Raw genomic sequence first — 12485 nt, forward strand, 5'->3', positions numbered from 1 at the left:
ATTTGCATTTTCAATGGTATTTATAATATAATTCTTTATATGTTTTAGGCTAGCAAACAGTGGGTAAATATATGGCATAAAACATTATTATTATTATCATAATACTTGCAAGCAACATCATGTATAGGGTTTATCATGATTTTTTAAAGTTCTTAACATCCTTTACTGAATTCCCCTGGTTTCTACTATGTGAGTTTTTTGATGAACAATGAGGTTTGACTTACAACTGAAAAACTTTCCACATTGTTTACATTCATACGGTTTTTCTCCTGTGTGGGTTTTCTGATGACGAATGAGGTTTGATTTCCTACTAAAGGCTTTCCCACACTGAGGACACCCATTAGATTTCTCTCCTGTATGTATTCTATGATGAACAGTAAGGATTGCCTTCTGGCGGAAGGATTTTCCACATTCATTACATATATAAGGTTTTTCTCCCGTATGGATTCTTTGATGGAGAGTGAGGGTTGTTTTTTGACAGAAGGATTTCCCACATTCGTTACAAACGTAAGGCTTCTCTCCTGTGTGAGTTCTCTGGTGTACGGTGAGGGTAGTCTTCTGGATAAATGCTTTTCCACATTCATTACACTGATATGGTTTCTCTCCTGTGTGAGTTCTCTGATGGTCAACGAGGTATGACTTTTTTCTAAAAGCACTCCCACACTGCGTACATTCATAGGCTTTCTCTCCTGTATGGGTTTTGTAATGTCTGGTAAGAGTTGCTTTTTGACGGAAGGATTTCCCACAATCTAAACACATATAAGGTTTCCCTTCTAGATGTGTTTTCTCGTGAAGTGTGAGTGCTGTCTTCTGACGGAAAGCTTTTCCACACTGACTGCAAACGTAAGGTTTTTCGCCTGTGTGTATTCGCTGATGTTCAATGAGATATGATTTTCTTCTAAATCTATTTCCACAGTAAGAACACTGAAAGGGCTTCTCTTCTAATTGCGATCTCTGATGTATAAAAATTGGCTTCCTGTAGAGGAATTTCCCATATTTGCTGTAAACATGGGGCTTCTTCTCCATAATTTGTGGATGGACACTGAGGTTTGACTTTCTGATGAAAGCTATTCCATCTTTATTATACTCCAAGGTTCTTTCTCCTCGGTGACTTCTAGAATGTGTAAATAACATTCCTTTCATGAGGATGGATTTTTCACACTCATTATATTCAAATGATTGCTCTGGCATTTGAAACTTCTGATGCTGAGTAAACTCTTGTTTACCATTTAGACTCCTTTCTGTTTGTTTATAAAGAGTTACTGCAGTATGAACTTTCTCATTAGCAGAGAGGAGCAGTTTCTCCCATCCATTACCGTCACCAAATTTCTCTTTCATAGGGCTTATATTTCTAATGACTAATTCTGAAATATTTTTCAAAAATGTGTCATCAGATTTATAGTCATGTAGTGTTGTTTTTGAAGTAATATGATTCTTGCCTACAGTAAGTGCTCTCCCCCAAATATTACTTCTGTCCTTACTTAGTCTTTTGTGGTTGATGAGTATGACTGATCTATGGCTGTCTTGGTAGTCTTTGAACTTCACTAAAACATCTTCAGCTTTCCCATCTCCTTCTAGAAAAAGAACACAATATAATTAATAACACTGCAAATCAGGGCCAAAGTGATAGCACAGTGGTAGAGCGTTTGCTTTGCACGTGGCTGACCCAGACAGACCTGGTTCAACCCCTGGCATCCCATATGGTCTCCCAACCTAGGAGCAATATCTGAGTGCAGAGCCAGGAGTAACCCCTGCACGTCACTGGGTGTGCCCTCCCAAAATAAAAAACAACTGCAAATCTCTTAGTGTTATGAATTAGAGATATATATGAACAGCCCATGCTGCCCAAGGTGGGACTGCCTCTCTCATATTGTATAGAAAGGCCAAAAATTTTTTTCTATTATAATAGGACATACACTCAGTCCTGTCAGAAAGAGGAAAAACTGGCATAAGCAAAATATTTGACATATAATAAATATATATGTATCAAACAGAGCAGGTATAATAAACACAAGGACAAATGCACAAGACAAAGGATGGTGAAAAGGGAACTATGCTTGGAATTGTACACATCAGATAATGGAGTGAGTCTATCAAGGGACTAAATAAGAAGCATGAAAAATTGTCCATTTAATGATGAAAGTCTATATATTTATTACTTTAGACATACAAATATTTTATGAACTATTTCCTTTTTTTATTCCTTTCTTGTATTAGCCCATCCTTGGCAAATGAACTGTCAAGTATTCATTTCCTATTATCAATAGAAATACTAGTTTATAGTCTATGCTTTAAATCTCCACTTAACTATAATTTTCTCTTGAAACAAAATTGTAGGAAAAATATTGTCACTTAGGGCTACAGACATAATATAGCAGGCAGAATACTTGTCTTATACTTGGCCAAAACAAGTTTATTTTTGTTTTGTTTTGTTTTGTTTTTGGGTTACAGCCAGCATCGCTCAGGAGTTACTCCTGGCTCTGTGCTCAAAATTCATTCCTGGCTGGCTCGGAGGACCCTTATGGGGTGCCCGGATTCGAATCACTGTCCGTCCTATGGTTGACTGCATGCAAGGCAAATGCCGTACCACTGTGCTATCTCTTTGGCCCCAAAAACAGGTTTAATCTCTGTCACCCCATATAGTCCAGCACTGCAGTGAGTTATCCTTCTGATCATAGACAATAGTAATTCCTGAGCACAGCTGGTAGGTGTGCCTCCCCTCCAATTTAAAAAAAATGGTTTTTTGTTTTTTTTTGGTTTTTGGGCCACACCCTGTGACGTCAGGGGTTACTCCTGGCTATGTGCTCAGAAGTTGCTCCTGGCTTCTTGGGGGACCATATGGGAGCCGGGGGATCGAACCGCGGTCCGTCCTAGGCTAGCGCTGGCAAGGCAGGCACCTTACCTCCAGCGCCACCGCCCGGCCCCTAAAAAAATGTTTATTGCCATTGGAAATCATAACATAAACCAGTAGACAAATAATACTTCAGACATGAATATAAACATTACTTTATTCTGACTACCAATTTTTATCTGCCATCAATTTACTCTTCCTAGAAGTCGTCAAGCTAACTTATCTTCATCATTGATTTTGACTTTTCTTCCTTTTGATTTGTTGAACTACTTTTTCAGTTTCAGGGTAAGATTAGTTCAAGTTTTTCTTCCAACAGAGTAATACTTTAACTTCATAATTTGATACTGGAACTCTGAAGGACTGTTTTTTTTTTTTTTTTGGTTTTTGGGCCACACCCGGTGACGCTCAGGGGTTACTCCTGGCTATGCGCTCAGAAGTCGCTCCTGGCTTGGGGGACCATATGGGATGCCGGGGATCGAACCGCGGTCCGTCCTAGGCTAGCGCAGGTAAGGCAGGCACCTTACCTTTAGCGCCACCGCCCGGCCCCTGTGTTTTTTTTTTTTTAAGTAATATGTCAATGACTGACCTTAACTATTGTTTTTATAAAAAATAAACAATTAGGGGCCCAGAGATATAGCACAGCGGTGTTTGCCTTGCAAGCAGCCGATCCAGGACCAAAGGTGGTTGGTTCGAATCCTGGTGTCCCATATGGTCCCCTGTGCCTGCCAGGAGCTATTTCTGAGCAGATAGCCAGGAGTAACCCCTGAGCACCGCCGGGTGTGGCCCAACCCCCCAAAAAAATAAATAAAATAATCAATTAGGAGCCGGAGCTGTGGTGCAAGTGGTAAGGCTTCTGCCTTGCCTGCTAATGTAGGATAAATCGCGATTTGATCCCCCGGTGATCCAAGCCAGGAGCAATTTCTGAGCACATAGCCATGAGTAGCCCCAAGTGTCACTGGGTGTGTCCCAAAAACAAAAACAAAATTTACACACACACACACACACACACACACACACACACACACACACACACACAGAGTTAGGGGCCAGAGCAGTGGCATAGTGATAGGGTGTTTGCCTTGCACGCGGCTAATCTAAGACGGACATCCATTTGATCCCCTGGCATCCCTATGGTCCCTCGAGCCAGGAGCGATTTCTGAGCACATAGCCAGGAGTAACCCCTGAATGTCACCGGGTGTGGCCCAAAAACCAAAAATATATGTATATATATAGTAATAATAATAATGAATTTCTTTTGTAAGATGCTCAATTAGATAATACTGCCTTCCCAACTAAAATGTATTCTCTTAGAAGTCAAACCTAGAGTACTCAGAGATCACCTGAGTTGTTGCTTGTTGCCCAAGTACCATTGGGAGTAGCCCCAAGCACCAGTGAGTTTCTTTTCCCCAAACACATCCTATTCTACAATTTTTGTTTGGTTGGTTTTAGTTTGAGGGGCATATCCAGAGATGCTCAGAGCTTATTCCTAACTCTTTGTTTAAGGATCACCCCTGGTAAGACTAGGGAGGATATTTAGGGTCCTGGGATGGCTCTGTGCAAAACTCTGGACCCAATATCATGAATTTTTTTGTTTTTTGTTTTTGTTTGTTTTGGAATCACACCCGGCAGCGCTCAGAGTTACTGTTGGCTCTTCGCTCAGAAATCGCTCCTGGCAAGCTTGGGGGACCATGTGGGACGCTGGGATTCAAACCACGGTCCTTCTGCATGCAAGGCAAACACCCTACCTCCATGCTATCTCTCCAGCCCCCCAATATCACAAAAATTTTAATAATTAGAACAATTTAATCTAATATGTGATCAGTCAAATTCATTTCCACATGGAAGAAAACAGATATTCAACCCTTATCTCACATAAAAAATTTAAAAGCTAGGCCACAGAACACATATATTGAAAAAGCAAAACATACATAACGTTTTTTGTTTTTGGGCCACACTTGAAGGTTACTCCTGGTTCTGCTCTCAGGAATTATTCCTGATGTTATTTGGGGGATGTTAGGGATTGACCCAGGAAGGCCACATCCAAGACAAGTGCTTTACCTTTTATACTATTGCTACAACCCAAAAGATAAATAACATTTTTTTATAAGAAAGTATGGTGGGGAGGGAGGGGAAGAGACAGCATGGAGGTAAGGAGTTTGCCTTTCATGCAGAAGGTCATTGGTTCGAATCCCGGCATCCCATATGGTCCCCCTAGCCTGCCAGGAGCGATTTCTGAGTGTAGAGCCAGGAGTAACCCCTGAGTGCTGCCAGGTGTAACCCAAAAACAAAAACAAAAACAAAAACAAAAAAAAAGAAAGTATCAGGGGCTGGAGAGATAGCATGGAGGTAGGGTGTTTGTCTTGCATGCAGGACAGTGGTTCGAATCCCAGCATCCCATACGATCTCCTGAGCCAGCCAGGAGCGATTTCTGAGTGTGAAGCTAGGAGTGACCCCTGAATGCCGCCGGGTGTGACCCAAAACAAACAAACAAAAAAGAATTTATCAGGAATTGGGGTTAAGCAATAGCACAGTGGATAGGGCATTTGCCTTGCATGCAGCTGACTCAGGTTCAATCCCCAGCATCCCATATGGTCCCCCAGCACCTCCAGGAATGACCTCTGAGGTGTGGCCCAAAAACAAACAAGCAAAGAAGTATGAGGAACCATTTGTAATCTAAAGGATGCAAACTTTTGTTTGAGAGGTCAAAATTATAAAATTAAAGAAAAAAATTTATAAAATTGATTAGACTTCTATATTTAAAAAACAGGGGGCCGGTGAGGTGTCGCTAGAGGTAAGGTGTCTGCCTTGCAAGTGCTAGCCAAGAAAGGACCGTGGTTTGATCCCCCGGCGCAGCATATGGTCCCCCAAGCCAGGAGCAATTTCTGAGCCCTTAGCCAGGAGTAACCCCTGAGCATCAAAGGGGTGTGGCTGAAAAACAAAAACAAAAACAAACAAAACGGTATAAAGGGGCCGGAGAGATAGCATGGAGGTAAGGCGTTTGCCTTCCATGCAGAAGGTCAGTGGTTCGAATCCCCACATCCCAATGGTGCCCCGTGCCTGTCAGGGGCAATTTCTGAGCATAGAGCCAGGCATAACCCCTGAGCACTGCTGGATGTAATCCAAAATCCAAACAACAACAACAACAACAACAACAACAACAACAAAAACGGTATGAAGCATTTAAACAGAGACCTCTGAACAAAAAAGGAAAATAGGGCTGGAGAGATAGCATGGAGGTAAGCCTTACATGCTGAAAAACAGTGGTTTGAATCCCGGCATCCCATATGGTCCCCTGAGCCTGCCAGGAGCGATTTCTGAACGTAGAGCCAGAAATAACCAGAGTGCTGCCGGGTGTGACCCAAAAAACAAAAACAAAAGGAAAATAAAAGCACTTTATCTTTTTTGGTTTTTGGACAATACCTGATGATGCTCAGGGTTACTTCTGGCTTTACACTTAGGTATCACTACTTGTGGTGCTCAGGGACCATATGGGGTGTCAAGGTCAAACCCTGGTTGACTGTGTGTAAGGCAATCATCTTATCCATGGCTACCGTTCCCTCCCTGTTATGTTTTGTTTAAAATGAAACACAGGGCTAGGGAGATAGCTCAAAGGGCTGGAAAGTATGTTTTGTGTGAAGGAAACCCAGGCTTGATCCCTGGCATTTTCTGTGCCAAGTGCTGCCAGGAACAAGCTAAGCACAGAGCAGGAAATAGCTCCTAAGCACTGCTGGGTGTGTCCCTCCCAAAAATAATCCTTAGGACAAAAGAAATCGCTCAAATGGTAGATCACATGCCTAGCACTAAATTTAATCCCTAGCACTGTTTGCTGCCCACCCCCTGGTCCCCAACACCATTGTGTATAGTCTTAGTGGTCCACTGAACACTGCTGATATAGCCCTGTTACCCCCTTGAGTACCAGAAGAACTGCTGGATGTGGCCCCTATAAAAGAGATCCCTAAGAAGATGATCATGATCCAAAAAAAAGCACAGAAAATATAAAATGTTGGAGAGGACACAGAGAAACAAATACTTGTGTGTTGTTAGTAGATGTAAAATATAATAATAATAATAATAATAATAAATAATAATAAAAATATCAAGATAGTACTTTTTTTGGGGGGGTCATGCTGAGGGGTTATTCCTGGCTATGAACTGAGAAACCGCTCCTGGCTTGGGGGACCTTATGGGACGCCAGGGGTGGGGGGAACAAACTGCGGTCCATCCTAGGTTAGTGTGTGCAACGCAGACACCGTACCACTTGTGCCACTGCTCAGGCCCCTTAAGACAGTACTTTTTGGTGTGGGAGGGGAAGATGATACAGTTTATGTACCGAACCAAGTTAGTCTTTTTTCTTCTTTTTTTTTTTTTTGGTTTTTGGGTCACACCCGGCGGTGCTCAGGGGTTACTCCTGGCTGTCTGCTCAGAAATAGCTCCTGGCAGGCACGGGGGACCATGTGGGACACCGGGATTCGAACCAACCACCTTTGGTCCTGAATCGGCTGCTTGCAAGGCAAACGCCGCTGTGCTATCTCTCCGGGCTCAGTCTTTTTTCTTCTTAAGAATATGCCTACAGGGGCTGGAGAGATGGCATGGAGGTAAGGCTTTTACCTTTCATGCAGAAGGTCATCGGTTCGAATCCCGGTGTCCCATATGATCTCCCGTGCCTGCCAGGAGCAGTTTCTGAGCACGGAGCCAGGAAAAAACCCTGAGCACTGCCAGGTGTGACCCAAAAACCACAAAAAAAAAAAAAAAAAAAAAGAATATGCCTACAGGGCCAGAGAGATTGCATAGAGGTAAGGCATTTGCCTTGCATGCAGAAGGTCGGTGGTTCGAATCCCAGCATCCCATATGGTCCCCTGAGCCTGCCAGGAGGGATTTCTGAGCATAGAGCCAGGAGTCACCCCTGAGCTGCCAGGTGTGACTCAAAAACCAAAAAAGAAAAAAAAAAGAATATGCCTACAGAATCTGGAGTAATAGTATCTTACAGCAGGTAAGGTGCTTGACTTGCATACAGCTGATTCGGGTTCAATCTCTTGCATCCCTCAAGCCTGCCAGGAATGATCGCTGAATGCAGAACCAGGAGTAACCCCCGGCAACTGTTGGGTGTGGCCACAAAACAAACAAAACAAACAAAACCCAAAAGCAAGAATATGCCTATAAGAGGCTGGAGTGATAGTACAGAAGGTAGGGCTTGCAAAGGGCCAATCTGACCAAGGCTGGATCCCTGGTATTCCAGATGGGGTCCCCTGAGCCTTCTAAGAATGATCCTTGAGGACAGAGCCCTGAGCACCATTTGATGGCTCAAAAATTAATAATAATCGGGGCCGGAGAGACAGCACAGCAGCAGGGCGTTTACCTTGCAAGAGGCCAACCCAGGACCAACAGTGGTTCGAATCCCAACATCCCATATGTTCCTCGTGCCTGCCAGGAGCAATTTCTGAGCAGAGAGCCAGGAGTAACCCCTGAGTGCCCAAAACAAACAAAACCCTAATAATAGGCCAACAAACAATCTCCAAACTCACCTAGGTTGCACTGACTTGAAAAAATTCTCTCTGTTGTCCACAGTTCTTCTCCTTGTTCCAACTTGCAGATCATATCAGGCTTAGTCATGTGAAACCCTGGTAATAAATAAGGAGATCTAAAGTCTAACCTGCTGAGATTTCAACACTATGCAACAGAGAAAGAAACAACTTCCTGGTGTCAGACGAGGAGAACTATTCAAGCTAATTCTTTGTACCAGGCAGGTGAGGACATAATTCAGTTTTCTGTTAAAAGGGATTAATTTCTTTCCATCCCTGAAAAATAAAAGCTACTGCATCACTTGGAAAGACCCAGAGTTCTCCTTACCCAGAGAGAGGAGATGACAGTAGTTTTCCAGCATGACATCCCTGTAGAGCGCCTTCTGCGCGGGGTCCAGGTGCTGCCATTCCTCCTGGGTGAAGTCCACAGTCACATCCTTGAATGACACTGGTCCCTGAAAACACAGACTCTTGTTTATTCTAAAGGGACTTAAGTAGAGAGAACCTACTCCTGACCAGGATCAGTTCCTTCTCTTTTATGTTGTAGCACCCTCTCACTGAAAATACATTTCTCCATTGTTTTGTTGTTGTTTTGACAGCCACATGCAGTGGTGCTCAGAAGCTACACCCAGCAGCGTTTGGGGGAACCATACAGGTTAGGGACAGAAGACAGGGTCTTGCATGCAAATCAGGAGCTCCAGCCCTCTCTGCTATCTCTCTGCCCCTGCAAGTACATGAATCTCTATTGATGAATTATGTCACACTAAAAATATGAGTTAATATTATGTGACTTGAATGTAATTTAGTGGGTGAACAAAAAGCATAAAACCTTGCTGAGGCAAACTTATAGACAGATGCACTCTAAGGGGGTATGGATACAAAGACAGAAACATATACTTGGGAAGGTGCTATGAAGTGAAGGAAAAACTAACTAACACCTTCTGTGTTTTATGCAGTTCTTTGCATGCAAAAGCCCCAGGAGTAACCCCTGAGTACTGCCAAGTATGACCCAAAAAAACAAAAAATAAAGATGTGAGAGAGGAGAAAGAGAGAAATGTGTTCAGGAGAGAACACAGGCTTGTCCAGAGTAGAAACAGGCATTCAAAGATACACAGAGAAACAAGCAATTGAGAAACATGCTCAATGGATAATACAGGCTTGAAGAGCAAGCTTAAATTTTATTTTATTGTTTTGTTTTGTTTTCCTTTGGGCCACACTTGGTAGTGCTCAGGGGTTACTTCTGGCTCTGCACTCAGAAATTGCTTCTGGCAGGCTCTGGGCACCATATGGAATGTGGGGAATTGAACCAGAGTCCGTCCTGGTGGGCCGTGTGCAAGGCAAACACCCTACAGCTGTGCTATCACTCTGGCTCCCAAGCTTAAATTTTAAAAGATAAAGGTATATGTGGAGGTAGGCAGTGGATATAATTATGGCATAATTCTGGATTTTTCCCTACAAAGGGAAACGGTTTTAAACATGTATTGAGGTAGAGAACTACTGCAAAAGTCACACCCAGCAGGGCTCAGTGCCAGTACTCCTGGCTCTGTGCTCAGGGATCGCTCCTGAAGGTGTTCAGGTGGAAGTATGTGGTGCAAAGAAAGTGCCCTACCCACTGCATTCTTGAATATATACTAAGTATCTTCCCCCCAAAATGTACTGTCTTGTCCATTCCATGGTAATGTCTACATCACTTTATTTTGTATAAAAATATGAAGAGGCAAAAAAAAAATATGAAGACACTAGGGATGTGGTTCAAGTGGTAGAGAACAAACAGTATATGCAAAACTTTAAACTTGAATATTTGGGGGACCGGAGAGATAGCATGGAGGTAAAGCATTTGCCTTGCATGCAGAAGGATGGTGGTTCGAATCCCAGCATCCCAATATGGTCCCCTGAGCCTGCCAGGAGCAATTTCTGAGCATAGAGCCAGGAGTGACCCGAGTGCTGCAGGGTGTGACCCAAAAACAAAACAAAACAAAAACACCCTCGAATATTTGGTCAGCATACTGCTCACAGCATCACCAGGTATACCCTCTCTCAACATCAAAAAGAAAGAGTAGGGGACCAGAGCGATAGCATAGCAGGGGCCAACACAGGACAGACTCCGGTTTGAATCCCGGCATCCCATATGGTCCTTCGAGCTTCCCAGGAGCAATTTCTGAGCACAGAGCCAGGAGTAACCTCTGAGTGCTGCCGGGTGTGGACCCCCCCCCAAAAAAAAAAAAAGTAGGTGCAGGAGCAAAAGTACAGCAGGTAGATCATTTGGCTTGTACATAGCTAACCTCGGTTCAATCCCTGGTAGCCCATATGGTCCCCTGAGCCCACCAAAAGTCATCCTTGATTGCAGAGCTTGGAATAAGTCCTGAGTACTACCAGGTATGACCCAAAAACAAAAATTAAAGAAAAGAAAAAAACAGTAAGTTAACAAATATATAACAGAATTTGTATTTTGGTGAGTCTTTTTGTTTGTTTGTTTGTTTGTTTTTGCCACACCTGTAGGCGCTCAGAGATTCCTCCTGGTTCTGCACTCAGAAATCGCTCCTGGCAATATCACAGCAGGATGGACATTCCCGGCACCCCATATGGTCCAAGCCTGCTAGGACGTTCTCTGAGCACAGAGCCAGGAATAACCACTGCCAGGTGTGGCTCAAAAACCAAAAGCAAAAAAGCAAAAGACCAAGTCAGTGAAAAATCAAGGTTTTTCCATGTCTGGCTCTTTGACTCCTTACTCCATATTAGATCTCACATTAGTATCTAGGCAAGATTAATTCATTTAAGTAATATATTCCAATTTTGTTTTGTTTTGTTTTTTTGGGTCACACCCAGCAGTGCTCAGGAGTAAATCCTGGCTCTATGCTCAGAAATGGCTCCTGGCAGGCTCGGGGGACCATATGGGATGCAGGGATTCAAATCAATGTCCTTCTGCATTCCTTATAAGGCAAATGCCTTATCTCCATGCTATCTCTCCGGCCCCAATATCTTGCAATTTAAATCAATAGAATCCTTTTCAATTCCAAGGATACTTCAGTAGTAAGTAGACCTAGAAAGGAGCAGATAGATATGTGAACAAGAGCTCCTCCTAGAAGGTGGAGTGGTGATGGTGGAGGGATTTATACTTATCTGATTGGCCGTGGGAACAGGGCTGAGATTAAGGGGAGGCACCCAGAGTGCAAAATGTCAGAATCCAGAATCCAGAGAGTCTTTATTCAACTTTGTACTCTTGAGTAATAGCATAGTGGGTAGGATGTTTGCCTTGCACACAGCTGACCCAGGATGATCTGGGTTCGGTCCCCAGCATCCCAAGAGGTCTCCTGAGCCTGCCAAGAGTAATTTCTGAATGCAGAGCCAGGAGTAACCTGAGCACCGCTGGGTGTGGCCTAAAAATCAAAAACCAAACTAAACTAAAATGTTGTACCCTAGACCATTCTTTTCCTTCCCGCTCATCTGCACCCTGCAGAAACCAGTTTCAGGGAAAGCAAATGTCCCTATAATCAGAGAATGAGTTACTTCAGAGAATGAGCATCTCACCTGCAGCATGGCTTTGAGATTTTTCACGAAATAACCTCCTCCTTGGAGCACTTCTTTTTGGAAAAGGGAAGGATCCTGAGAAGGTAGAGACATGAGACCAAGTTGAACTCTGATCTCCCAGAACCATTCATTTACATCTACTTCAATTTGCACAGCTACAGCCCTTTGTCTACTCTATGCACCCCTAAAATTTCTAGGGCAAGGGCCGGAGAAATAGCATGGAGGTAAGGCACTTGCCTTGCATGCAGAAGAACAGTGGTTCGAATCCCGACATCCCATATGGTCCCCTGAGCCTGCCAGGAGCAATTTCTGAGCATAGAGCCAGGAGTAACTAACCCCTGAGCGCTGCTGGGTGTGACCCAAAAACAAAAAAACAACAAAAAAAAAATTTCTAGATCAGATGGGGGCTGGAGCCATAGTACAGTGGATAAGTCGCTTGCCTCACACACGACTGACCTTGGTTCAATCCCAGATGGTTCCTGAGCACAGAGCCAGGAGTACTTCCTGAGCACTGCTGGGTGCAGAAATTTTAGTGGAGGAAATGGACAAATCCTATTCCCTCACTAATATCATCATAAACCTTTGTG

The 12485-nt window shown here is 43.5% G+C and overlaps 1 protein-coding gene across 1 annotated transcript; it reads right to left on the reverse strand.

The window, feature by feature from the left end:
• On the reverse strand, positions 1–11970 carry ZNF382 (zinc finger protein 382). The gene is made up of 4 exons (XM_049786600.1): positions 11899–11970; positions 8699–8825; positions 8374–8469; positions 1–1574 (listed from the first exon to the last, which is right to left on the reverse strand). The coding sequence occupies exons 1-4, from the start codon at positions 11905–11907 to the stop codon at positions 163–165; spliced, it is 1644 nt and encodes a 547-aa protein (XP_049642557.1). The 5' UTR covers positions 11908–11970; the 3' UTR covers positions 1–162.
• Positions 11971–12485: the final 515 nt, after the last annotated feature.

The sequence above is a fragment of the Suncus etruscus genome, chromosome 14 (assembly GCF_024139225.1).
Source record: "Suncus etruscus isolate mSunEtr1 chromosome 14, mSunEtr1.pri.cur, whole genome shotgun sequence".
NCBI classification, from domain to species: domain Eukaryota; kingdom Metazoa; phylum Chordata; class Mammalia; order Eulipotyphla; family Soricidae; genus Suncus; species Suncus etruscus.

What these genes read in the sequence shown, in the direction of transcription:
- ZNF382 (XM_049786600.1), bottom strand. An exon ending in CTGTCATCTCCTCTCTCTGG is followed by an intron (nt 8,470 to 8,698) that starts GTAAGGAGAACT and finishes ATTTATTACCAG; the next exon opens with GGTTTCACATGACTAAGCCT. An exon ending in TTCAAGTCAGTGCAACCTAG is followed by an intron (nt 1,575 to 8,373) that starts GTGAGTTTGGAG and finishes TTCTTTTTCTAG; the next exon opens with AAGGAGATGGGAAAGCTGAA.